We start from the raw sequence: 24,795 nt of genomic DNA, 5'->3' as shown, positions 1-24,795 counted from the left end.
ACAAAGATGTTGCATCATTTTATAAATTGTCCCATTCAGAAGTTGGTATTTGACTATTTTGAGTACCTTAGATACAATCCAATAACAAAATACAAAGGAACAAATACCAACATTCTAAAGTATGGTTCAATCTAAGTACCTGTACGGATAGTTGCAGTTATCAACAAAATATACTATCGGTTAGTGACAAATAGGTAATAATACTGTATAAATTGTTAACCATGCCCAGGATATAATAGCTGAAGCTGTTATTTCATACAAATTAATATCAATGCAAACAATAATATTTGACAAGTGTACTCGTTGTTGATCAAAGGTTAATAAAAAGTATTAAAAGTCATTGTTAATGTTGATATATAAATATATTCTGTTTATTTGCACTTATTTATTCCTTATTTATCACTTATTTATTATCACAAAATGATAGTTCTATCTAATAACCATAACAAGCTGTTGTGAGTCAATAGTTATACACAGAAACAGTACAGCAAAAATAGTTTGTTTCTTTTCCCTGAACTATCTGATAATGAGAAGATCAATCCAAAGCATCCCACTGTTTTCGTGGAGTAGTTGTTTCACTGTAATGTGAATGCAAAAACTGAATGACACTGAGCTGACACTACACATTTAGTAAATACTTGAGCAAGATTAAGCATGGACTAGTAAATAAACTAATCGCATTGTTTCTAATTTAAACATTAAATACCAATTGGAATTATTGATGGTTGAGCATCAGTTAATTTTTACTGAAAGATTTGAAACTGCAATTTTTAATGCAGAATTAGTTGCAAGTATTTTACAAAGATATTCCATTGAAAATTTGTCACAAGTGACCATGTTAAATGCATTAATAGTAAAATAGTAAGGAAAATACAGATATCAGTGACAGATGAGTAACAGGCATCAATGTAGTTTCATTGCTTTCAGAAGATTTGCTAATTTAAAATGTGGGCGTCGTTAGTTATTAACAATTTAACTATGACTTCATTTGTGTATACCTGGTACAAATGTAATTATACATTTGGTTGTTTTGGCTACTGTAAATATTTGTATTTCGAAAGTTGTTCTGTTCTGACTTTTAAACCAATCTTTGGCTGCACCTATTATAACCTAACAAAATTAATCATTCCTAAACTGATGTGAGTTGTAATACTCAGGCTATTATTCTGATAAAAAAAAGTGCCATATTGTTAATTCATAGCAGATCCTCATTTTCTCCTGGGACTTCAATACCTCTTTCTTCTTCCATTTCTCTCTTTACCAGTCCATTATATTTACTTGTACTTTTTTAAAATGTAAAATCCTAACATTTCCTAAATTGACTTGATAAAGTCTTTAGTGTTTAAAAAGTCTACAGACACACAGAATATCTGGATGGGTTTGTGTGAATTTGCGAGATTTGGGTGGTTGCAGTTGGTGGCATTGCTGACTGCACAAGTAAAAGAATTTACTAAAAATGACAATACATGTCATTAACGTTATAGCATTTAAAATTTGAAACAAACTAATTGTAAGTCAATGATCAGTTATCATGGTGTTTATTAAAATGTTTTATTTGCAGTTCTGTTTACTCCAATTAGTGGAATTGTTCAGCAGAAGATTAATAATCTAACTTAAACTATTCAACCAACTTGAGTTTAAAGGTTCTGTTGCACAAATTTAAATTTGTCTCTAATCTGAAAATAATATATTTAAGAATAAAAAGCACTCCAATAAGATCTGACTTTAAAGTTATCGTACCAACAAGGAATTACAATAAATTAAAAAGCAGTTGAGGGAAGGTGGGTAGAATTAGCCTTTTTATTTGTGAATAGCAGAAGATTATCTTTTCACCCATTCATCCAAACCACAAAATTACCTTTGATCTCATGTTTGGGGAACATCAGAGAAACCATCAGATTTCAGATAAAGATTCAGCTCACCTCCTAGCCAAACCACAGAACTGAGTCAAAGTAATCTCTATAAATTGAATGGGGTTGTGGCAGATTCATGACCACAGTGGCTCCAGTTGATCAGCTAACCGGGCATGTATTAAACAAGGAAATAATGATTTGGTAGTCAACATTATAACCTATGGTTTTGTGCATTTCTCTTTGAAAATGCTATTATTTTCTGGATATTTTAATTCGAGAGCATATGTATTTATTTCTAATTATAGCTTTTAGAAAGTTAGAAGGAAATCAACAATGTCACTGACTGAATAATTGTTGTTATTTCAAAAATGGCTTCAATACAATGTAAACAGAACAGGAGTAATTAGGGCAAGTGACTTAGAGCAAGTTTCATTCAGAACTGTTCAATAACAACTATTTTCACCACCTCTGGATATTTTTGTGCAAAATTAGATTGTTTGTGTACCAATTTCCAGTTTACAGGTAAGCTTAGAAATTTTCAGGCTGTTATATCACATCAGATCACTTCCTCTAACAACAGAATATGTTATAATTACTTGAAGGTTTTGCTGTGCCTTGCAGTATTTCATAGGGCAATTTCATAATTTGGCAATAAAGAATAATATTTGGAACTAGAAGTTTGCAATATAAAGTGCATTCTAATGTGAAACAACTAGATCTTCTAGCAGAAATAATTTCTAAAACTCAGCTGAGTAAACTAATGAAAATTACCATTTAAATATTTGAAAATCATCCAAGTAACGTTTTGCTTTTGTAAAATTCTTTTCCTTTAAATTACTCATGTTCATCACAGAAGGCCATTTCCAACACAAAATGCATGTTAACTCTGGTGTCTTGAATGTGGAATGTGATATTAGAGTTGCTGGGCTGCAATATGTGAGAATCACTAAAATAATAACTTCAGTTTAAAGACAATTCCAAAACTGTTTTTATTTTATGTTTATATCACAATTTTTGCCAAATTCAAAGATAAAATTAATACATGCAGCTAGCAGCAAATATCTAATTTAGCTCTTGATTCCCACTGTTTTATTACATTTTCAGCAGTCGACTGCTGTTTACATTTGTAGGCACAAGTACATATTGGGACTGATTTATGGATTAGGTCAGTCTTTGACCTTTTACATCAGGCAAAATCTGCAAGACCGATTAGTGCCTATTGGCATTGTTTATTTACAGGATTCATGGAGTCAGACTCTGAGTTATTTAGTGTCTTATTTGAAGACTTTCACAATTTCCCAACTCAAGAGGTATTGTACTGAGATGGTTGCTGAAAGAAAATATGCTGCATATGGAATACAAGATTGTATTCATAACATGATTTTATTTTATTTTATTTCTTTCTTATTCTCACCTGAAGATATTAACCTACAACTCAGTTATGATTCCATGTGTGTCATTTACTCTCAGGCAGCTCACCCAAATCAAATCCAATCTGTAGTATGTTATTGCTCAAATATGAAACAATCATGAAGTGCTAAAGACATTTAAACTCATGACCAATACATCGCATGCAGGTACCCCTGCAACATTCCTAATTCTATATGAGGGGCAGATGGAATTCCTTCTCACCAGGGATGATAAATATCTTAGAGGATAAATCAGCCTTCTTCAATATAATGCAGTTTGAAAGATCCACATTAAGAGCATTTGCAGTGGCCTGGATGATGCTCTCAGCAATGAAATAGTCCATGACCTGAAGTAATCTGAGGAAAGGGGTGATAAAAAAAAAATTAGCATTAAAAAATGAATCTGGAAATGGGTGAAAACATAAATGTGAAAACAACTTTCAAGAATGGAATTCGGACTTTGACAATTAAAATTTATTGATTTTACACTCTGAAAATCAGTAACATGCACTGTCCTAGATTACTATTGTTGGCAAAGATTCTGTTAGCCATGAAAATAGCAAAACACGAAGTCAGCAAGAATCAAGGGGAAACTTACAATGGATTCCATGGTGGAAGTCCATCATCTTAACCCTTGGATATTATTGCAGGAATTTCTCAAGGCTGTAAGCTCGGCCTAACTCTCTATGGCATTTAATGGCTTAATTATTGCCAAGGTCTTCCCATCATCACATCAGGTTTTACCATTGACTGACAACTCAACTGCACCAGCCATGTAAAAGCTCCGTTATTAGAGCAGGTCAGAATGTGAATGTTCTATAAAGAGTGCTTCACCTCCCTACACCTCAAAGTCTTGGTACCATGTACAGGACACAAGACAGGAGTCGGGTGAAGTGCTCTAAAACTTCACCAGATTTGTGCAGCTACAATGACACTTAAATTGATAATAACAATCCCCTTGAACAACAATTTCATACACAGGCCTAAACGTCCACCCTTTCACTGGTGTCATGCCTTTGCTGCAACGTGCAGTACCAGAGAGGCAACTTGCCAAGGTTGCTTTGCCAGCATCAATCATATTTTCAACCTCCACCAACTGGGAGAAGTACAGTTGGTGCATTGGAATGCCATCAGGTCTAGGTTTCCCTGTATGTCGCACAACAGCTTGATCTGGAAACATATTGCTGTACTTTTATAGATAACACTGTGTGGAGCAGGAGGAACACAGCAGGCCAGGCAGCATCAGAGGAGCAGGAAAGTTGACGTTTCGGGTCGGGACCCGAAACGTCAACTTTCCTGCTCTTCTGCTGCCTGGCCTGCTGTGTTTCTCCAGCTCCATACTGTGTTATCTCTGACTACAGTATCGACAGTTCTTACTATCTCTAGCTGTACTTTTATTGTTGTTACATCAAAATTCTGGAACTACCTCTCAGTATTGTAGGTGTACCTTCACCAACATGCAGCAATGTCTCCACATCAGTGGCCATTCTTGAGTTACAAGATAATGGGCAATAAATGCTGGCTTTGCTAGTTACACCCATACCTCAAAGAATAAATGTAACATATTTTGATCAAGGTAGAAAACTGGCCATATCGGACTGGTTCCTCTCGTTCCAGTTCCCGCGCTGCTCCCTCACATCCTTCCCCACCAGAACCTGCTCACTCCAATTTCCTGTACATTAAAATTGAATCACATATTTTGGGGATTTAGAGAACAGAAAGAAACATGAATTAATAATGATTCATATTAAAATTACATGTGCCTTACAATATTTTCAAATCTTATATTTGTAGCTAACCGTTCCTTTTAATACACTGTATTTTTATTATTGTTTTGTACTTAGTTTTATTTTGAGCAGTTTTTTGAATTGTGTGCAGAGTTGTTCTGTAGATCCATATCCAATGGCAAGTGAATTTAAACTCTCTGAAATTATACCAATACACCAATACCAAATGCTGACAATATTTACACAATTTACCATAATTACTAGAAAAATCAAGTTATTTAATAAAGCCATTCAATAAAACAATAATTTCTTATAAACAAGCTATTTGGAAAAAGTAATATTATTCAGATTTTTAAGCAAGTTATCATGTAAATTGTCAGACATCTTGAAAAAGATCAGCATCTTGTATCTTGTAACAGTATCTTGAACAAAGTGCTTCATGTCATGGTGAAACCAATACTTTAAAATAGTTTTTTTTGTGATCACAACCAAAGAACATTGCATTGTCATACAGTTGCCCATCCACTCCAGTTCAGTTGTTGAGAAGATTGGGTACTTTTACCCAGCGTCATTAACAACTGTGAAAGCCTCTGAATTCAAAGTAAACTTCCAGCAAGGGACAGGACATCTTCCTAATCCACTTCCCCCATGTCATCCTTCCCTATTTCCTCACTTATTGGCTAATCCTCGGCACGAAACATCTAATAATACAATTTCCTTATAAAGTAACTGCCATTTGAATCCCTGAAAGGATTATTTTCTCACTGAATAGGTCAATAATGGATCACAAAGCAGAATGGTTTAATGCCCTCCATATTAACAGATAAATATTTATTATTTTGTGGCTCTTCTTGTATTCCTAAGCTGTTATAATTTTGCATGAATGCATAATTGCAAACTACCTAACTTTTAAAACAGCCACTGTTAGCATATTCTTTTCCTGTTCCCATTTGTCCAGCTTGCATCTTTATAGTATTGAACCATACCTTTTGAATATTATTGCTAAGTTTTTCTACCTAATAACGTTTTATCCTTCATCTGATTTTGTTTTCCAGCAATTCTTTTAGAAATGACAAATAACCTGGAAACAAATTGGATTTGGATTTAAAATCCATTCCGTGATTGTAACCACAATGAAATTGACATATTAGAATTGGGTCCAGTGAATTTTGCCTGGAAAGCAATACAGTATGTGTATATCACTTGAATGATCCAGTCAACATTAGTTAAATGTCTAAACATATTTATATTGCCAGGGGTATTATTCATTCTGTAGAAGCTGTCAGATAAAACTTTGCCAAAAAGGTATCAATGAATTAGATAATTTTAGGCAGTTTGTCTCAATACATTTTGTGAGAACAATACTATTGTTCATCATATGTGAAAGAAATAGCTTTCCCTTTTAACTAAGATTTGATTAAATCTTTCAAAAAATCTACCAAGAGGTTTTACCTTAACATTTATTGATTTGAAAATTCTAGAAGAATTTCCGCACAGTATCAATCATTAGCCCATTTTCTTAAACACAGATAGATAACATAAGCTTAAAACTACTGTTTGTGATATTGGAGTAAGGATACTTAACACATTAATATGACATTTCTTTGACTTTAATAAAACTATTTAAAATAAACTAGATCATTGTTGAAATATTGGACAATGGAGTGGCATACACTAAACATAATTGAAATACTACTTATTCTAGAACTTCCTGTTCCAAATATTGGCTAAACAACATTATTTGATATTCTGGGTGGAGGTTGTCATCCATTTGAAATAGATGGCTAAATGCTTTTATTAATCTAGTGTCTTACAGACATTATTCCTTTGTTACAGCTTGATTATTAGCATGAAAATGCCAGCAACAGTAATTTATAGTTTTGCAAGGAAAAAATTGAAATTGCATATTGCATTGCAAATACTCTATGGACAATAGGCTCGTATTTTGTTTTTGTTTTTTGCAGATATAGTTGAACACGCAGTAATTTGAAAGAAGTCATGAGCTGCGAAAATGCGTGTAGTAATGCGTACCAATTGATAGCGAGAACAAACTACTGTATTATTTCTTGGCCATTTGGCATTATTGATAGAACAGTCTTTATGAAAGATGTTCATATTTAGGGCTTGTGCCTTGTGTGTTTATACTCACAAATCTTTTAAAAGTAAGCATGTTATTCAAAGTTTGGAGCTCGTTATTAGTTAGTTTGCCTCTTTTGTCTCTATAGTGTTGTTCCCTGGCTTCACCCAACTTGTACAATGACAGAGGGAATTCTGATGACGTTCTGAAGTATGTGCAAACTGTTTGTGTGTGCATATGTATGTGTGGCTGGTCAGGTGTCCATGTATGTGTCCTTCTGTGTGTGCAGTGGAGACGTATTGCTGTCCGTGTGTGTGTGTGGCAGGTAGCTGGCTGTGTTTGCATGTAGTGTGTGGGGTGTGGCTATATGTGCGGAGAGATTTGACTGTGTGTGGTGTGTGGGTGATTATGAAAGCAAAAAGCATAAACAAACAGATGACGTGTAATGTTTGGTTCTCACAAACTTTAATAAAAACTTGTTCAGTTCTCACAAGGTTAATGTTGAGATTTATACAGCAACATAGCTTCATTTGGATCAAGTTGCAAAGCCAATTGGAGTCGATCCAAGCAATATGATACATTCTTACCAAATTGATGAACATCATTATTCTTTAGTGATTTATATTTTCTGCTCTATCTTCTAAAGGATCACTACTACAAAGATGGCAAACATTTTTTCTCAAAACTACCTTTTTTGTTTTGCCGATATCCACTCAAATGCCTTGAACTGTGATGTTGTGCACAGCTTATGTTACTTAGTGTATTTGTATTTAAATTGGTTGTTGTGCTCCAAAGACCTGTTAAGCAGCATTTTACATATGTCTAGGACAGTGAACCACATTATCCCTACTTTGGAGTTGCCTGAACATCTGCTACTGGTCTGTTCTGCAGTTATGCCACAGGTTTGGGATTAGACAGTAATGAGGTATACTGCCAACTCTGCACTGCTTCCATTCAGAGAAAAGCAGAGCTGTTTGCCTGCATTTATCAACAGGAACACTGGGAACGGGCTCAGAGCACTATAAAAAAATGTTAATGTTGGAGTAGTACTGGCAGGACAGTTTCTTTTGCTGTAGCTTTGGCAATGCAAAGGTGACCTTTTATTTTCTTTTAAAAGATTGGTTCTTTCCTTGAAAAGCTGGCTTTGCTTAATTTTCAGCTGTACTACAGCTGGTGCGAAATCTGTGTTATATGAGACAGCTTCCTCAAGGTGATCGCAGAACTGAAGTTATGACTGAACTGATAAACATTTGACTTTAGTGATTTATGCTGCTCACTGACACAAAGCCAACATCATTTCGCAGCAGTGCAGAATGTTCAGCAAGATTCTGCTGCCCATATCCTCACTTATACCAAGGTCTATCCACCAATCATTCCTATACTCACTGACTCACAGTGAGTCTTGTTCCAGCAACATATCCATTTAAAGTTTTCATCTTTGATTTCAAATCTCTCCGTGGTCATGCTCATCATGATCTTTGACATCTTCTGCAGCCCATAGAGCCCATCTCTATTTCTCCACTTCTGGCCTATTGCACATTCCCAATTTTAAACATTCCACCAGTTGTGGCTGTGCTTTCTGCTGCCAATGACCCAGAGTGTGGAATTCTATCTCTGAGCCTTTCTGTCTCTCAGCTTCTCTCTTTTTTGAAGACACTTCTTAAACCTGCCACTTCCATCTATCCTAAACCTTCGTATGTGGTTCAGTATCAAGTCTTGTTTGATGGTGTTCCTGTGAAGTACTTTGGGAAAGTTTACATTGAAGGCAGTATATAAATGCAAGTTTAATTGTTGATTTCATAGTCCGTGGTGATGTGGATACTAACCCAAAGTTATTTAGATACTGGTCAAACTTTGAAGGTGTGTGCTTGAAGTTTCAGATTTCAGGCAATTCTCAATCTTTTTGACAAATGAATCACAATCTGCAGTTACAATTATAACATATCAAGTTTTTTGGATTTTGTTGCACTCCTTGTTTTAGGAATTTTCAGGGATTGTCTGTTTCTTTTCTCTCCTGAAGATGCTGAATCATTATAGGGTACAGTTTGCAGAATGAACAATCATCAGTCACATCTCCAAATTAGCCATCTCTGTTTTGAGTATTAGCATGCCATTAGGCTATAGGAGTTAACAGTATTATTTTCACTCACTTGAGCAAACATTTCCAACAGCAGGTGTAATTGATTGGAGGTTCCTTTTTCCACTTTGTGTACTTTTCTATTACACTCAATCTAGGTTGTACTGAGGGTATATTGTCCTAAGGGACAGTAATGTCTGACTTTAATGTCTGAGGTACACTGTTGCAAATGAGAAATTAAACCAGAGACTCGTTTCCCTCCTCAGTAGGGTCAAAAAAGCTCCTGTACTAATACTAAAAGAAAATTGAAAAGTATTTTACTGAATTGGTCAACACTTCTACCAAAACCAATACCAGCAAAAACATATTGACTGGTCACTCCTTTATTCGCTATTTATTGTTGAGAATTTAATGGGTTAAATGAGCTCCAGGAGAAGTGGGAACCTGTCAAATGACTTAAAATCCCATCTCAGTAATGCAGTGAACTTTAGAAAAACAAGATTGTGCAAGTAGTTAAGATGATGTAAAATGCAGGAAAGGTTCCAGGTCTGAGATGAAAACAGGATGTGGTGAAATCACACTGTATATTTTAAAGGGTGAAAAGTATAGCCTAACACCTTAGTCACGGAATTCCTTTCTACAGTTAAATTTGGACATCAAGTGTGGTGGAATCAATCTATCAACCTAATTTCACTTCATCCAAGACACCAATGGACCCATTCCACATTTCATTGTCAAACTCAATACTCACATTGCTCACAAGTGTAGCCCAGACCTCGCTAGATCTCTCAATTTCCCTGCTCTTCCATTCCCTGTTCCCATTCTGATTTTCCTATTTTGTCCAACCAAGTTCAGTGCAAGCTTCTAAAATTATATTTAATCATTATTTCTGGCCCTTTACAAATATCTCACTGCATAATCTGAAAAAAATTGAAAGCTGTTGACCTTTTCTATTCTCACTGCTCTTGTAGAGTAGTTTGACTTGAACAACAAAATCTTTAAAGCAGAGAATTAAATTTCCAATGTGCAACATCTATAACACATTGGTTTATTGTGTGCATGTCTTATGAAGACCATTAAAGGTGTTTGTTGAAGTATTGAACAGAGGAACCTCACACCCAAAACTAGACTTCGGCTGGGTGAAGTGAGTTATCATGTACAATCATTGTTGCAGCAATATGAATAACCTGTTATAATAGCATCTCCTTTAGAGGCTGCATCACCGACAGCCTGTGGATAAATAAGCTACGACATAAGTTTTCTTATCTGTGCTCTGCGCATTGAGTAGTGGAAACTGAAAGTGTATATCAGAGTATTAAGACAGAGAATCACATCTCTGTTGTATAACCCATCCAATTTTAAGAAGCCCACTGAATTTTCTTACCATTAATTGCAATGGATGGAAAATTAAGTGACTGTGTGATGGGTGTATAATATTCTGTGCTCAATGTTTCAGTACAGACTCGTCATGTGCATTGCTCCCTGCTAAGTGAGTAAAGGTTGGTAAGTTGCTACATTGTACCGAAAGGATTATAATATCAATTAATTTCTTTACAACTCAGTGCCACCCTAAAAATGCAAAGAATGTATTAATACAAGGCAAGTTTTAACTGCTTAGTTTAAGGTAACTGAAACTTTCTCTTTACTAGTATTCTAGGAATGCTGAATCTAGTCCCAGCAAACTATTGCTGTCATGGGCCAGTTTGTCTCAGATTGCAAAATGCCAATGCCGCCATATGTGCCGAATCCTTTATAACTACATTTGTAACACATACAACTGATAAGTGACTTGCTGAGGTAGTGTTGAGACTTGCGTACATCACTGCTCAAACCCAACGATGGCTGTAGTCCAAAGTAAAGGCTGTTGCATATTATGTAGAAAAATATTCTGAGTGTTTATGTGAAAAGCCATTAATCCCAAACATTCACAATAATCAGTAAATAAAACCTACTTGGAGAATAGAATGCCCGCAACCTTTTTTTTTACGTTCAAGATGTTAATTCTGAAAATTAATTTCATTTTTTATTCATCCACCATGCCCATATAGTTATTAATGAATATATAGTCAATTGGTCATATGATACTTGAGAAGTGCTGAAAAAAGAGACGTGAATGAAATCCTTTGCCTTACATTTGTCAAGCCAGATGCAAGTGTATTTCATTTCAAAGGGAGCAGAAATGTTGATGAAAGGGTGCTAACTGGTTGGCAAGTTGGCTCCAATTGGTCAAGGCATTGTCATGAGAAACGTATAGGGAACGAATGTTACCCCTCACTCTGTTTAATTCAAAAAAAAAGGTGCATCACCAGGCAAGTTCTGTCATCTTGCAGAGAAGAGGGACCATAAGTAGCTTCTAACAAGTGTAAGTGATCCATATTGAAAGCGTGACTGATAATCTTAAACTGAATATTGGCATAATTCTTAGTGCACTTGGGATTGTTCAGCAAGTACTATCTAATCTCAAAACCACTGTTTCAAATGGAGCCTCAAGAATCTCTCAGGTGCTATTTTTTGTCCCTCACAGTGATGAGGGAGGGAAAAGTGTAACTTGATGCAATTTCAACTGTTTATCAACTAATTTGAAACAATAGGTTCAACCTTTAAAGCTTTTTACATAGTAACTAAAAGGGGCCAACCTGTGCATATCCTGCATGGGAACCTTTGGCTTCTGCATAGCTTTGAAGACACATCGCCCATAAGACGTACATTTTGCTACAATAGGCAGCACTGATTCACCTCAGACCTGACTGTTTTCTCAAGTCTGTATTCAACATGGAAGAAAAGCATGTCTGTTCAGGATTGTGAGTCGCTGGACTGAGACACAATTTCTGGTGACTCACCACACCTCAGGAAAGGAAAGGTCTTAATTTCAACTGACTTTAGCAAATAGCATCCCTTTGATTGAGTAATGCCTGATATTTGAGATCTTCCAGTTTTAGTTTTACAATCATGTACATCCACACACAGCAAAGAATTTTGTGTTTGAAGGCAGCACACTTCCTGCCATTTTGATACTCCTGCTTAGAAGAGCACAATGAGTGTGGAGTCCTGGCTTCTCCATGATGATGATTGTTTGCTGCTGACATAAAGGAGAACTTCTCCAGATATTGCAGTGAGCAGTGAAAGATTCTGACTCACTGTTTATTGCATATACAAGTGGCCACAGTCCTTTCATGGTCTTTTGATTAGAAATGTAGGTATTTTGAGATCTTTCTTGGTACGTCACACTCCACAGGTATTCTGAACGTGTCAAAGCAGGGAGATTGACAGGTGGCACCTCATCCAATCAGATTGAAGAATCCTGACTGAGATACGCATCGTTAATAGACTTATCCTAGTTGGAGCAATGGCACCATTTGCAGACAGGAAACTCATTCAACTCATCGGCAAGTTGTGCCAAGGCTCTACTGTGCAGGTCTGGCCTTAATATCCCACTTCCAAGTTTCCCAGCCAATCAGGGAGGGTGGTGTCTAATGCACCATTCTGTCCAGGGTGTCCTCTAACTAAAGGGTTCAAGACCTGACTTACAAGGGCTGGTCTTCACTTGGATAGTTGATATTGCACTAAGTGTGGCAATGGAGAGGATAGCTGAGATGTTGATGGTTGTCCCCCCACCATCTCCTCCTCCTCATCCCACTGATGTCTGACTCTTCCCTGCAAGTTCTGCTTTGGAATCTGAGGGACTAGGGTGAGCTCTCCCATCGAAAGGAGAAAGGAAGGAAAGTATCTCTAACCAACAGACATAGCTGGAAATAGCCAAGGAAATGCAGTCCTTTCAATCTGGAGCAAGTGTAGCAAGATGACCCAGGACCTCACGGGGGTATGGCAGGTGGTTGGCATTACACTTCTAGGTGCCAACCCCTACCCTCTGACTTGTCCAACATTCTCCTCCACAGGCTTTCTCTGGATAACTAACCTTGCAGTTAGTTCCTGTTGCCCTCCAGGCACTGTACATCCACATTTGAACAGCCAATGCTGATGCTCATCCTCATCCTGTTTGCCTCTTTCACCAGCCCTCAGATCACACTCAGCTGCTGTTTTCCTTGCCTGTGTTTCACACAATCTATCTCTCACACTCTCAACCTCTGTACTTTCTGTCCTTCTCTGCAGCTTTGGGGAGAGGTAGGGACTCAGGGCAAGTAGGAAATGGGGATGGGTGATCCTCCAGTGATAGGGACTTTAGTGGTCACTGACACTGCATTCCCTCCTGCTCCAATGGGACGGAGGTCTTGTTCCAGGAGATTGCAGGTGTCAGCAGTGACCTGCAGAGAGAGCCTGAGCTTCTTGAGGTGCTTAGGCTGGTGGAGGGGGCTGATCCTCTATTGCTATAACCTTTGTCAGGATCTCACCTCTTTCCAGCTGGATCTGTACCTCCAACCCCTCTGCTTTGTGAAGGGATGTGTAGTTGAGGAGAAAGCAGTGCATGCTGCTGCTGCTGTAAATAGCTCACACAAAGAACAGAAATAGCTTCTCAACCTATCATGGTTAGAGTTCCACAGTGCAATTGATTACAACCATTGCAGTTACCAATTTCATTACAGAAGCTCTTCACACCATGCTGTCACTTTGGCGACTCTGGCTGGATGCAGACACAGTGTGGAAACCCTGTGCCTAATGGGAAACTATGGTTAAAAAGGTTCTTACTTGCTTTTAAGTCATCATAACCCATTTTCTGCCAGACCTACAGGTCCCTCTAGTCCCTGTAGGACATGGAAACTATCTGAGGGAAAATGGAAAGAGTGCAGGACAATGCTAGATCCTTACCTGTCATCAATATCAGGGACTTTAGCATCCTGCCTGCACAATATCCTGCCTCCATTTTGCTTGAAAAATTCTGCCAGCTATATTTAGGTATACCCTATCAAAATCAATGCACAATCATGCACAGAAAGGAAAATAAAGTGAGGGGAAAAGAATGAGATTGAGAAGGACAAAGATAAGATGCACAATCAAACAGCAAGTTTGCAATTTCTGCATTTCTGACTTTTGTATTTTACTGGACTTGGGGGAATGCTGGAAGACGATGTCAGTAAGCGCTGATTGCCTTATCATTAGTTCTACACCAAATATATTGGCCATTACTTTCTCCTTTTCAGATTTGTCATCACCATTGTATTAAAGACGTTGAGTAAAAAGTGCTGGATAGAACAGAACTCATGGCAAAGAAAAATGAGTCAACACAGGGAGGTGCCATTTTAACAGAAGTTAACTGACAGTTAACAAATTGAGAGCAAGGCACTTACAACAGATGTGGCTGAGATATGGCCCAGTGGATAATTTTACCACCAAGAACAATACTGAGCCTTCCAGACCAGGAAGATCTCAAGTTTGATCTCTGGCTGGTACTAAATTAGTTGATGTAAGCCAAGGCAACAGTGGCTTTATTATCATTTGCTTCAGTGATCTTCAGTAAAGAAAATTAAATCAGACTGTTTTCCTCCTTCATAATGCCACCCAGTTAAATTTCACAGAATACATAGGGGTGGAAACCTAATGAAATGTTCTGGTCAAATAGCCTTCTAATAGGCTAGGTGCCAGATTTTACATAAGATTGCATGGTTAAGCAAGGGAATGAAGGGCTGCAAGTTACCTAATTGTGTTCCTTATGAGTACATGCCTTCAGGAAGAGAAAAGGGGAGAAGGAAGAAAATATTAAATAATTAAGTAGAGAAAGGGATGACTTCACAAAAAAAATCAGGCAACTGTGTATATTTATCATGAAACAATGAAGAGATTTAAAAAAGTTATACAAACAGACTATCATGGATTTTCATAGTAAGCTACAAAATACAAAATTTTCTCGGGAGAGAGTATTGCATCAGGTAATGGAGATCATATTATTCTGTTGCTAAAGTGATTCAGTGCCCCTTTAAGAGAATGGAGTGGAACTTCTATTAGGTAAATATTGAGTGAGTAAATTGAAAGGGCAGTTGCTATTCGGGTTAGTGGTAAGAATCCTGACCTTGACTTAGGGTCTGTCCATTAAGAGGTTGCAGGTACTGTGGCTGTGTTAGTTTATGTTCATCAAAAGTGTTTCCATGTAATCCAAATGAAAGCATTTGCTTTTTTATGCTTTATTTTAAAGAGTAAGACTGATACTTGGTTTAGATAGCATGTGGTGTCTGGAGTATGGCGAACAGGAAGTGCATGCTTGATATTGTGACCTTTAACCCATCTCCTTAATGCAACTTGACAAGGAGAGGCAAAGTCAGCTTTCAAAGCCACACAACTATCAACCCACTTACCCAATTCCTACTAGGGCTCCTACTATACGAAAATGCCTATTGGAATGCCATGCAAATGGCAGAACGCCATGCAAGTAATCAGATTTTTTTTCCCATCCTTTGTCCCAGAGCAATGCGAGGTATAAGGGAAGCCTGTTTGGCATGCAGCCTTCCTGTGGCTGATGGAGAGGTCCAAAGAGGCCTGTGCACCTCATCAATTTGTTTTCAGATTGCAACAAGCAACCCCTGCTGGAGCAAGTCTGCCAAAACTATCCCCTACACCTTCTCCCTACATCTGTTATGTAGCCCATTTTAGCTATCCGGAGCAATCCAGCAGATCTCATTCACTGCAGGAAATGGACCTGGATTCAGGTGGAGCAAAAGGTTTAATTCTTATAATATTGACATGGAAAAATAAAGATGTCTGACAAGCTCACACTCGTCTATTGACTGGGAACCAGATGCTTAGTCACTCAGTTCTGAGTCTGGACCCTCCCAGATTCTGATTTGGATTATGCCAGACCAAATACCTGAACAGAAGTTTCTTTTTTCTCACTCATTCTTGGTTTTGGAGGATGCCCAGAAGAACACCTGAATTCTGGCACTTTATAAACTGGCTGGGTCATGGATCAGAGCCTTCCCCCTCATCATTGTATGGCACAATCCTGTCTCCTTAAATTTAAACAACAACAAAAGGAAAACGGTGGGTGGGGAGACAATAGCTTTTTTTTCCCGACAAAGTGGTATGTGATCTCGATTTTTTTTTTCCACGCATCCTTATATGAAAATTTAATTTAATGTTTTCTTTCAAGTTTTAAAAGATCCAGGCAGGGATGTAGTGCAATGTTTGCCAATTCAAGCCAAAGAATAGTCATGCAGTAAATGAGCCAAATTCACAGGAGGTACATAAAAAAAATTCTCATGAGTATTGAAGGAATGAAAGAAAGCTAGAGTAAAAAGAAAAAAATTGGAACTGATTTTTCAGCAAAATCTTTGTTTGAAGTTCTAATCATTCAGCACAAATGATCGAGACGTTATTTTCCTTTTTCCTTTAAAGTAAGACCGAATGTTTTCCTGTGTCCTGCAGGACATAGACAGAAGTTGGAAGAGCAGAGTAAAAATGCCAGCCTGGCCTTCTCAGAACGGCTCAGTGAATTAGAGCAGCTACGTCGCTCGGCCATGAGGCTCAGCCCTCATCACCCCACTACCGCTCCCAACCCGCGGCCCTCACTGAATCCCACAACTGCCTTTAACCCTCAGGCACCAAGCCAAATTCAAGGTAGGTACTTGAGAGCTATGCAGATTGAGGCACGGAAAGACTAGATTCTCTGATAATTCTTTTTTTTTTGAGTTACTATGTTGAACTACTTTTTTTAATGTAGCTTTAAGATCTCTTATAATAACTGCAGCTTTCGTGATATATCTCATCAATTGTATTTCCTGAAAGGTGATCGTAGAAATTACTGTTAGTGATTTTTAATCATGCATATACTCCTACTGAACACCTTTCCCCGTTACTTTCATGGAGAGGAATTTGATAAGAGTGTGTTAAATGTTGCCACAAAAGCTTTATCAAATGTAATTTCTATCCTCAAGACTCAATTGCTCTTATCTGCCATGGCATTGCAAAGGAATTTGTCACTTTACACCAGTGCTATTGCTATTTTGTCATGGGGTGCAATGAGTGACCTGTGACCTGTACACAGAGTAGGTGAAACATATTTCGCACCAACATTTAATTTTCCCTAAAACAAAAGCAAAATGCTGAATATTGGAAATACAAGCACAAAGTGCTGAAGAAACTCAGCTGATTTGGCAGCATCTGTGGAGAAAGCAACAGAATTTGCTTTTTGAGTTTGATATGACTCTTCGAAACTGAAGAGAGAAAAGTGATGGATATTATGCTGAGAAACAAGTGGGGAGGAACAAGTGGAACAGAAGAAAAGGTTAGAGAGTGAGGGAGGTTAAATATCCAACATGTCACAGAACAAAAGACAAAGGGAGTGGTAATGGTTGTATCAAAGTGAGACGGGTTTAGAGTAGGTGTTAATAGGAGAACATGGGCCAGGTCTGCAGAAAGCTAAACTAAGAAAACCAGACATTGTGAGGATTGAGACAGGTGGAGGAAACAAACTGAGGGTTCAAGGTCTGAAATTGTTAAACTCAATGTTGATTCTAAAAGGCTGTGAAGTGTTTAAACAGAAAATGAGGTGCTGTTCCTCCAGCTTGCTTCGGACTTCACTAGAACACTACAGCAGGCAGAGGACAGAAATGTGAAAATGTTGATGGATTAAAATGGCAAGTGCCTGGAAATTCAGCTGCTGGTATAGGTGGAGTTGCTTTGCAAAGTGATCAGTTAGTTTGCATTTGGTCTGTCCAGTGTAGAGCAACCACATTGTGAGCAGTGAATACATTTGACTAGATTGAATGAAGTGCCAATCAATTGTTGCTTCACCTGAAAGGAATGCTTCGGGCCTGTATTTCTTTCTATCTAGTCCAGTGTATTTGCTGCTCACAACACTTCTCCTTGACACTGGGGAGACCAAACACAGACTGGGTAACTGCTTTGCAGAACTCCCCTGGCTCTGCCTGCAAGAATGACACTGACCTTCTGGTCACTTGCCATTTTAGAGCACCATCTTGCCTTTATGATCGTCATCTGTCTTAGGCCAGCTACAGTGTTTCACACTACAGAGTCCCTGGTTTCCTGAGAGCGGTTTTCTAAAGTATAAAGTCATCACTTTTCTGCTTCTCTCATCAATTCTGAAGAAGCTTCACACTGGACTTGAAACATTGACGACTCTGTTTCTCTCATTGCAGACACTGTCAGACACCCTACTAAGTTTCTCCAGTACTTTATGTTTAGATTTTTACCAAGTTCCTCAAAATTTGAATGATCATTCAGCCTACATAGAGAATAGAAACCTTGTAGATAACAAGAACCTCATATGCTCTTATCAAGTTACTCCCCACTATTTTAATGGAGGAATGAAACTATTGTATTACGGTAAAGATCAATTCATCACTCTGACAGCATTATCTCCAACCATCATTTCTACCCAGGGATTTTTATTTTCTGGCAAATTTCAGACCGATCAAGTTGGGAAATGATTGTTCTTCCAGTTTGGGTATTAGACTAATTCTGTTAGACACGGAGTAAAGCTCCTTCTCCTTTTCCCAACCATACTCCTCAGCCTCTGATCTCTGAAAAGTGTTCCCTCCTGCATTCATATTCTGTTCCCAATGCAGAAACAACACTCACTGCTCACTCTGCAAAGTTTCGTGCATGCCCTGTCATTGGGCATTGTTTCAGCAGCATTATCTCCAAAGGATCTGTGCTAGAAGCAGCAATGTTGTTTAACTCGTCAGATCAAAAAAGTCTCACTGAGGCACACTGGTAAACCAGATTTTAACTCATTCATAAACCAATTCACTTGCACAGAAATAAACGCAGGCAGGATATTAACTGCACATATGCAGACATCAGAAATTGCTGCCACATTTACCCCATAATAACAGCAAGTGCTAATTACTTCATCATTGTAAATACAGCTACATTGGCCCCTTTTACATTCCCCATTCTTGCCACCTTCCAAAGAAGTTTGATGAATTCATGGGAATCTAAGCACTCACCCTACAGAAGCTGGGTTGAAACTGCTCATGAAAATGTCACGTAGATTTAACAGTATACAAACACATAGTCCAGGAAATTCCTATAGCTGCCTCTGCTTTGCTGGCATTACTCTATCCAATGTTCAGCAAGCAAGTGTAAATGAGGTTTCTGATACACTTTCAGTAAAATAATGTCAGTGGAACAGAGATAACTTCAAAGAAATACCCAAACACAATTCCTACTTTTTCAAATCGACCTGTTTGGACATGTTACAACACACCTCTAAGGTGAATCGCATCCTGAAGGTGGGACTTGAACCCTGACCTTTTGGCCTAGAGGTAGGGCTTCAAGAACCTCTAAATATTCCTATCAACTTTCAAACCAGTGACATTTTGTGTGTTAAGTGAACATGAAAACCCTTAAACTACAGAAACACAGCTGACCAGGATCAGAATGCATTTAATGAAATGACACATGGCTGCAGAGTACGAAGATTCAGACTCTGATGTTAATCACATTCAAGCACACTCCCTTGAATTCCATCATATATTCACACTGATGTATTTATATAAGTTGCTGTGGTAGAGGTGACTAGCTCTTAGTTTATTGGACTTATTCCAATATCAATGCAAAACCTCATTTGAGCCTTGCGCAGGTGCTAGCTACAGTGTCTACAGAACAAAACAGCAATTTTTTTTTGTAAATTCAGAGTAAACATATGAAGCAAAGAGTAAAGCTACTAACAAGTTGACTAAACTACAGTTTAATATAATTTTGCTGTGATTTTCAAATCTCGGTGGAGAATGCTTAATCCTCTCCTCTATAAAGGAAATTGACTGTTTCAATTGGCTCCAGACTATCCTTTAATACTTGAGTGAGTTTAGTTACCTTAAACCAGACTTTCACTGTGCCTTTGTCACTTAGTGATAAACTGCTGCAGTATAGGAGCAGCTTCTTCACCTTATTCAGTGCTTCTATCATATCAAAGGTATGGCTGAACAGTAGGAACATGATTACACATGTTGCCTAAGAATCAGCTGGCAGATTGAAGGAACCTGTTCCACAACCTGTACACATTTTACTACAAGCTGTATTATTTTGCTGCTTAACTATTGGATTCAGTGTTCAACCCACAGCCTTATGTGTGTATATGTGTATTTATGTAGACTGTATGCATGTGAAATTCAGTCTATAACAGAAGATGTATGATTCATAAATATAGGCCTCAGTTCAGTGCACCTACACCCCACACCCCACCCCCGCTGAGATTGGTGGCAGGGACATTTAATCAGGTGGGAGCATGGTGGTTGGTGACCCTGGTGTCTTCCTGCTTCTCCCTCAGTTAAGCTCAAGGATGGCATTCCCTTCCCCCCCCACCTTCAACCAATCTTAAGTGGGCAATGAATGCTCAATTAGGCAACTCGCCCCACTGTGGGTGCGAGATGTCACCATGCAGGGAGCCCAAACCAAAACGAAACGTCTGGCGTCCAGGAGAGGTTGCTTTTTCAAAAGCCCCCAGTGTCCGATTGAGGGACCCAGCACCAGGAAGGGGGCAGGAAGCCCTCTGAGGGCCGTGGGCCACACTAGCTGCTGCCCCGCTGCCCCGTGAAAATTACCCTGCGATTCCTCTTCAGCCATCACTTACCTGTGGCTCTCTCATGGATTTTGGGTCTCAGGTTATCATAGGTTTGGTGTGGACTTGTTGGGCCGAAGGGCCTGTTTCCACACTGTAGGGATTCTATGACTATGATAAGGTTGGTGCAGTACAGACAGCAACCACCACTTTGTTGGTGGCGCTGCTGAGCAATGAAGAACAACTATTGCTGGTGGAACTTTAGCTCTCACTGTCTTTAATCCCTGGGAAAGCCCACCATTGCCCATTAAGTGGCACGTTATATGACAGGCCTTCCTGAAAAAATGTGAGGGTCTCTAGCCAGTGGGCAAGACCCCAGTCAACTGCAGTAAGTTCCACCTATGGTTCGCTGGATGTTCATAGTTTTGTAATTTATATTCAATACTATTATTTATTCTCTCATTGAAATCTATTTATTATCATTATATAACTAAATCATTGCTTTTGATATTCTGAAAAAAGCAATTGGAAGTAACTGTGGGACAAAATTTCCATACAACGCAGACTTTTCATTGATGCGTGCTGAGACAAGTGGAGCTTGTGTTAAATGCCAGCCTGCTGTTTCTGCTAATGCATTGAAGCAAAAGCACCTGCTGATTCAATAACTCAACCAAACAGGTTGTTACCTGGTTGTGGCAGCAATTGGCCACCACATCACACAGGTTGGCAGATGAAAGGTGGCTTTGTCTCCAATCGTCAGACACTTTATTTTCATTATATGTAAGCGATTTAATTTGATACCTTGTTTTGATGGATTAAGTTGAGAATTTTCTATGAAGCTTTGTGCTGCCTTGCATTGACTGTCTTCTTTTAAATACATCCCCCCTTTCCATTCAAATGGGTTCATGACCAGGAAGACTCAAGTACAATCCTGTCCTCCCTGAATCTGACTGCTATCCCAACTCCAAAAGTGTTAATGTTCACAGGAATTGGACATTTTCAGTCATTTTTGTATCACTTGAACCCTGGCTGTATTGTGGGGTGGGACTGATCCATTCAAGAAGCTGGGTGACCGATAGATTGGCATTTTATAACCTGCAAGGTATGGATGGGTCCCTGATTCCATTTTAGCTCTCCTACTGTTAACAATTCACTAAAAGAGTCTGAGTTGCTGCAGCAACATGTGTGTTGTAGTCCAGAGCTATGGGTAGTAATGGTGGAAATTTCAACATTGTTTCCTTCACATGGCTAACCAGGAACATCTCCTCTTCTTACCACCTGCCATTGGTGTGTGATGGAAGGAATTGCAGTCTGGTGCTCAACTTGTTTGGCCACATTAGGAGAGCGGGTTCCTTGACTGTCCAGTCCCAGCGTTGGACTCAAAAGAGGCAGGGATGCCACAGAGAAGCTCTGGCAGCCTGTAACTGTCCTGGAGTGGTTTGCTTTATTTTCCCTAGACATGTCACACAGAGGGTAATTAGTACTCACTTTAGCCTCCTGGGACCGGGGGGTTAAGGTGGATGGGGATGCATGTGCCTGCTGCCCATGGAGCAAGCCCTGAGATGTTGGTGCCTGATGGAGGTCCAGAGAAGCAAGCTGTCAACTGGAGTCGCCCAAATATTGTTCCAACGTTCACATTGGGAATTGTCCCTGTCTAGTTTCTGTTCAGTGAGCAGGAGAATGGGAAACTGTATATCAATGAGACAAGAAGATGCAATAATAAAGGTGTCACTACACACTTATGTACCTCTTGCAGCTCACTAGCAAGAAAACGATCTCATCATTCCACATTCGGTTGATAACTGGGACTTTTTGCTTTTGACAGCAGGAACCTCCTTACTGCCAATCCCATGCAACTCTTCCAATTTTCTCATCAATGCCACATGGTTTATGGTCTGGGAAGATTCCATGTCTAGATGCCCACACCAAAGGTGCAATTTTTCCGTGCGCTTTGGTAAAGCTAAAGGTATTCAAGGTGGCATCATTAGGCTCTTGTAGCCAAGAGGAGACCCTTCCGGCAGATTTGCTCAAGCCAAAGGTAGCACTTTTCTTGCCCTTGGTCCCGTTGTGGGGCCCATAATCAGATATGAACAATGTTAGTTCATGGCCCTTCTCCATGCAGCAGACAGGTGATCTGCTTTCCCAGCCCATGCCCAAGAATGTTATCCTGAAGCAGGAATACATTTGGGGTGTCATCCGAACGCAGCTATTCTCTTTACATCACCTCGACAACTGTTACCTGCACTATCCCCATCCTCCCCCAAACCCACTAACTTCACCACCTCCAAAGTTTAAATTGTAATAAAAGGACAATAAGCATGGGGTCCTAACAGTGAAAGGTACATTCACAATGGGTGCTTAGAAAGAATGTCAACTCAGTTAGTGGACACAAAAATCTGATTTTAAAGAGATATTTGGATATTGGGTCATTCCCACCGGAATGGAAAAAGGATAGAATTGGTATTAAGAGGATTCTATATTCATAAAGGGTTTTGATGGATGAACGAGGAAAAGTGATTTTCTCTTGTTTTGAAGTCAGTTAGAAACAGTTCAGATCTCGAGTCATAGAGTTATACAGCACGGAAACAGACCCTTTGGTCCATCTCATCCACATCAACTAGTTGTCTTAAACTGATCTAGTCCCATTTACTGCATTTGGCCCATATCCCTCTAAACCCCTCCTATTCACGTACCCATCCAGATGACTTTTAAATGTTGTAATTGTACCAGCGTCCTCCACTTCCTCTGGCAGCTTGTTCCGTACACTCACTACCCTTTGCTTGAAAAAGTTGCCTCTCGGGTCCCTTTTAAATCTTTCCCCTCCCACCCTAAATCTATGCCCGCTAGTTTTCGACTTCCCTAGCCTGAGAAAAAGATCTTGGCTACTCACCCTATCCATGCCCCTCATGATTTTATAAACCTCTATAAGGTCACCCCTCAGTCTCTGACAATCCAGGAAAAAGCCCCAGCCTATTCAGCCTCTCCCTATAGTTCCAACTGTCCAATCTTGGCAACACCCTTGTAAATCTTTTGTGGACCCTTTCAAATTCAAAAACATCCTTCCTACTGAAGGGCGACGAGAATTGTATGTAATATTCTGGGGCTTTTTCCTGGAGTGTCAGAGACTGAGGGGTGACTTTATAGAGGTTTATAAAATCATGAGGGGCATGGATAGGGTGAGTACCCAAAATCTTTTTCTCAGGCTAGGGAAGTTGAAAACTAACGGGCATAGATTTAGGGTGAGAGGGGAAAGATTTAAAAGGGACCCGAGAGGCAACTTTTTCAAGCAAAGGATAGTGAGTGTACGGAACAAGCTGCCAGAGGAAGTGGAGGACGCTGGTACAATATTCTAATAGTGGACTCACCAATGTCCTACAACATGATGTCCCAACTCCTTCACTCAATGCACTGACCAATGAAGGCCAGTGTGCCAAATGCCGCCTTCATCAACCATCTACCTGCATCTCCACTTTGAAGGAACTATGAACCTGCACCCCTAGGTCCCTTTGTTCGGCCACATGCCCCACAGCTCTCGTCCTGCCCTGATTTGCCTTTCGAAATGCAACACCTCACATTTATCTAAATTAAACACCATCTGCCACCCTTTGGCCCATTGGCCCATCTGATCAAGATCCCGTTGTACTCTGGGGTAACCTTCTTCACTGTCCACTACACCTCCAAGTTTGGTGTCATCTGCAGACTTAGTAACCAGACCTCCTATTTTCACATCCAAATCATTTAAACAAATGACCAAAAGCAGTGGACCAATCACCGATCCATGCGGCACACTGCTGGCCACAGGCCTCCAGTCCTCTACCACCACCCTCTGTCTCCTACCTTCAAGCCAATTTTCTATGCAATTGGATAGCTCCCCCTGGATTCCATGTGATTGAACCTTGCTAACCAGTCTACCATGCAGAACCTTGTCGAACCTTGCTGATGTCCATTTAGACAGCATTGAATGCTTTATCACAGGAAGAAATTGAAGCATTTGCATTGCGTAAGGGAAGAGTAAATAGACATTTGAACCGGAGGAAGTTTCAGATTGCTGGAGGCCAGAGGCTAAACTGAGAGTATGAGGTTACTTTTAGATTGTTCTAGCAAAAAGCTAGCACAAACACGATGGGCCAAATAGTGTGAAACTATGAATGCTGTGTTGGGGTCTGAAGGGCAAGTTTCTTTCAAGATCCATGAGTTAAAATGAACCATATGGACTCCCTCATTCGTATTTAACTTGGTCAT

The 24,795-nt window shown here is 39.2% G+C and overlaps 1 protein-coding gene across 4 annotated transcripts in view; it reads left to right on the top strand.

Moving 5' to 3' along the window:
* runx1 (RUNX family transcription factor 1) overlaps positions 1 to 24,795 on the top strand; it is a 207,751-nt gene that overhangs the window by 153,564 nt on the left and 29,392 nt on the right. For 3 of the 4 annotated variants that reach the window (XM_048602839.1, XM_048602838.1, XM_048602837.1), the window contains exon 6: positions 16,455 to 16,646. The exons of the other annotated variant lie outside the window; for it this stretch is intronic. In XM_048602839.1, the coding sequence (XP_048458796.1) occupies positions 16,455 to 16,646 (192 nt within the window). The remainder of the gene's footprint in view (positions 1 to 16,454; positions 16,647 to 24,795) is intronic. 4 annotated transcript variants of the gene reach the window in all.

This window comes from Rhincodon typus, chromosome 11 (assembly GCF_021869965.1).
Source record: "Rhincodon typus isolate 14 chromosome 11, sRhiTyp1.1, whole genome shotgun sequence".
NCBI lineage: Eukaryota > Metazoa > Chordata > Chondrichthyes > Orectolobiformes > Rhincodontidae > Rhincodon > Rhincodon typus.
The sequence above is the reverse complement of the archived record's forward strand: the minus strand, read 5'-3'. Positions and strand labels throughout refer to the sequence as shown.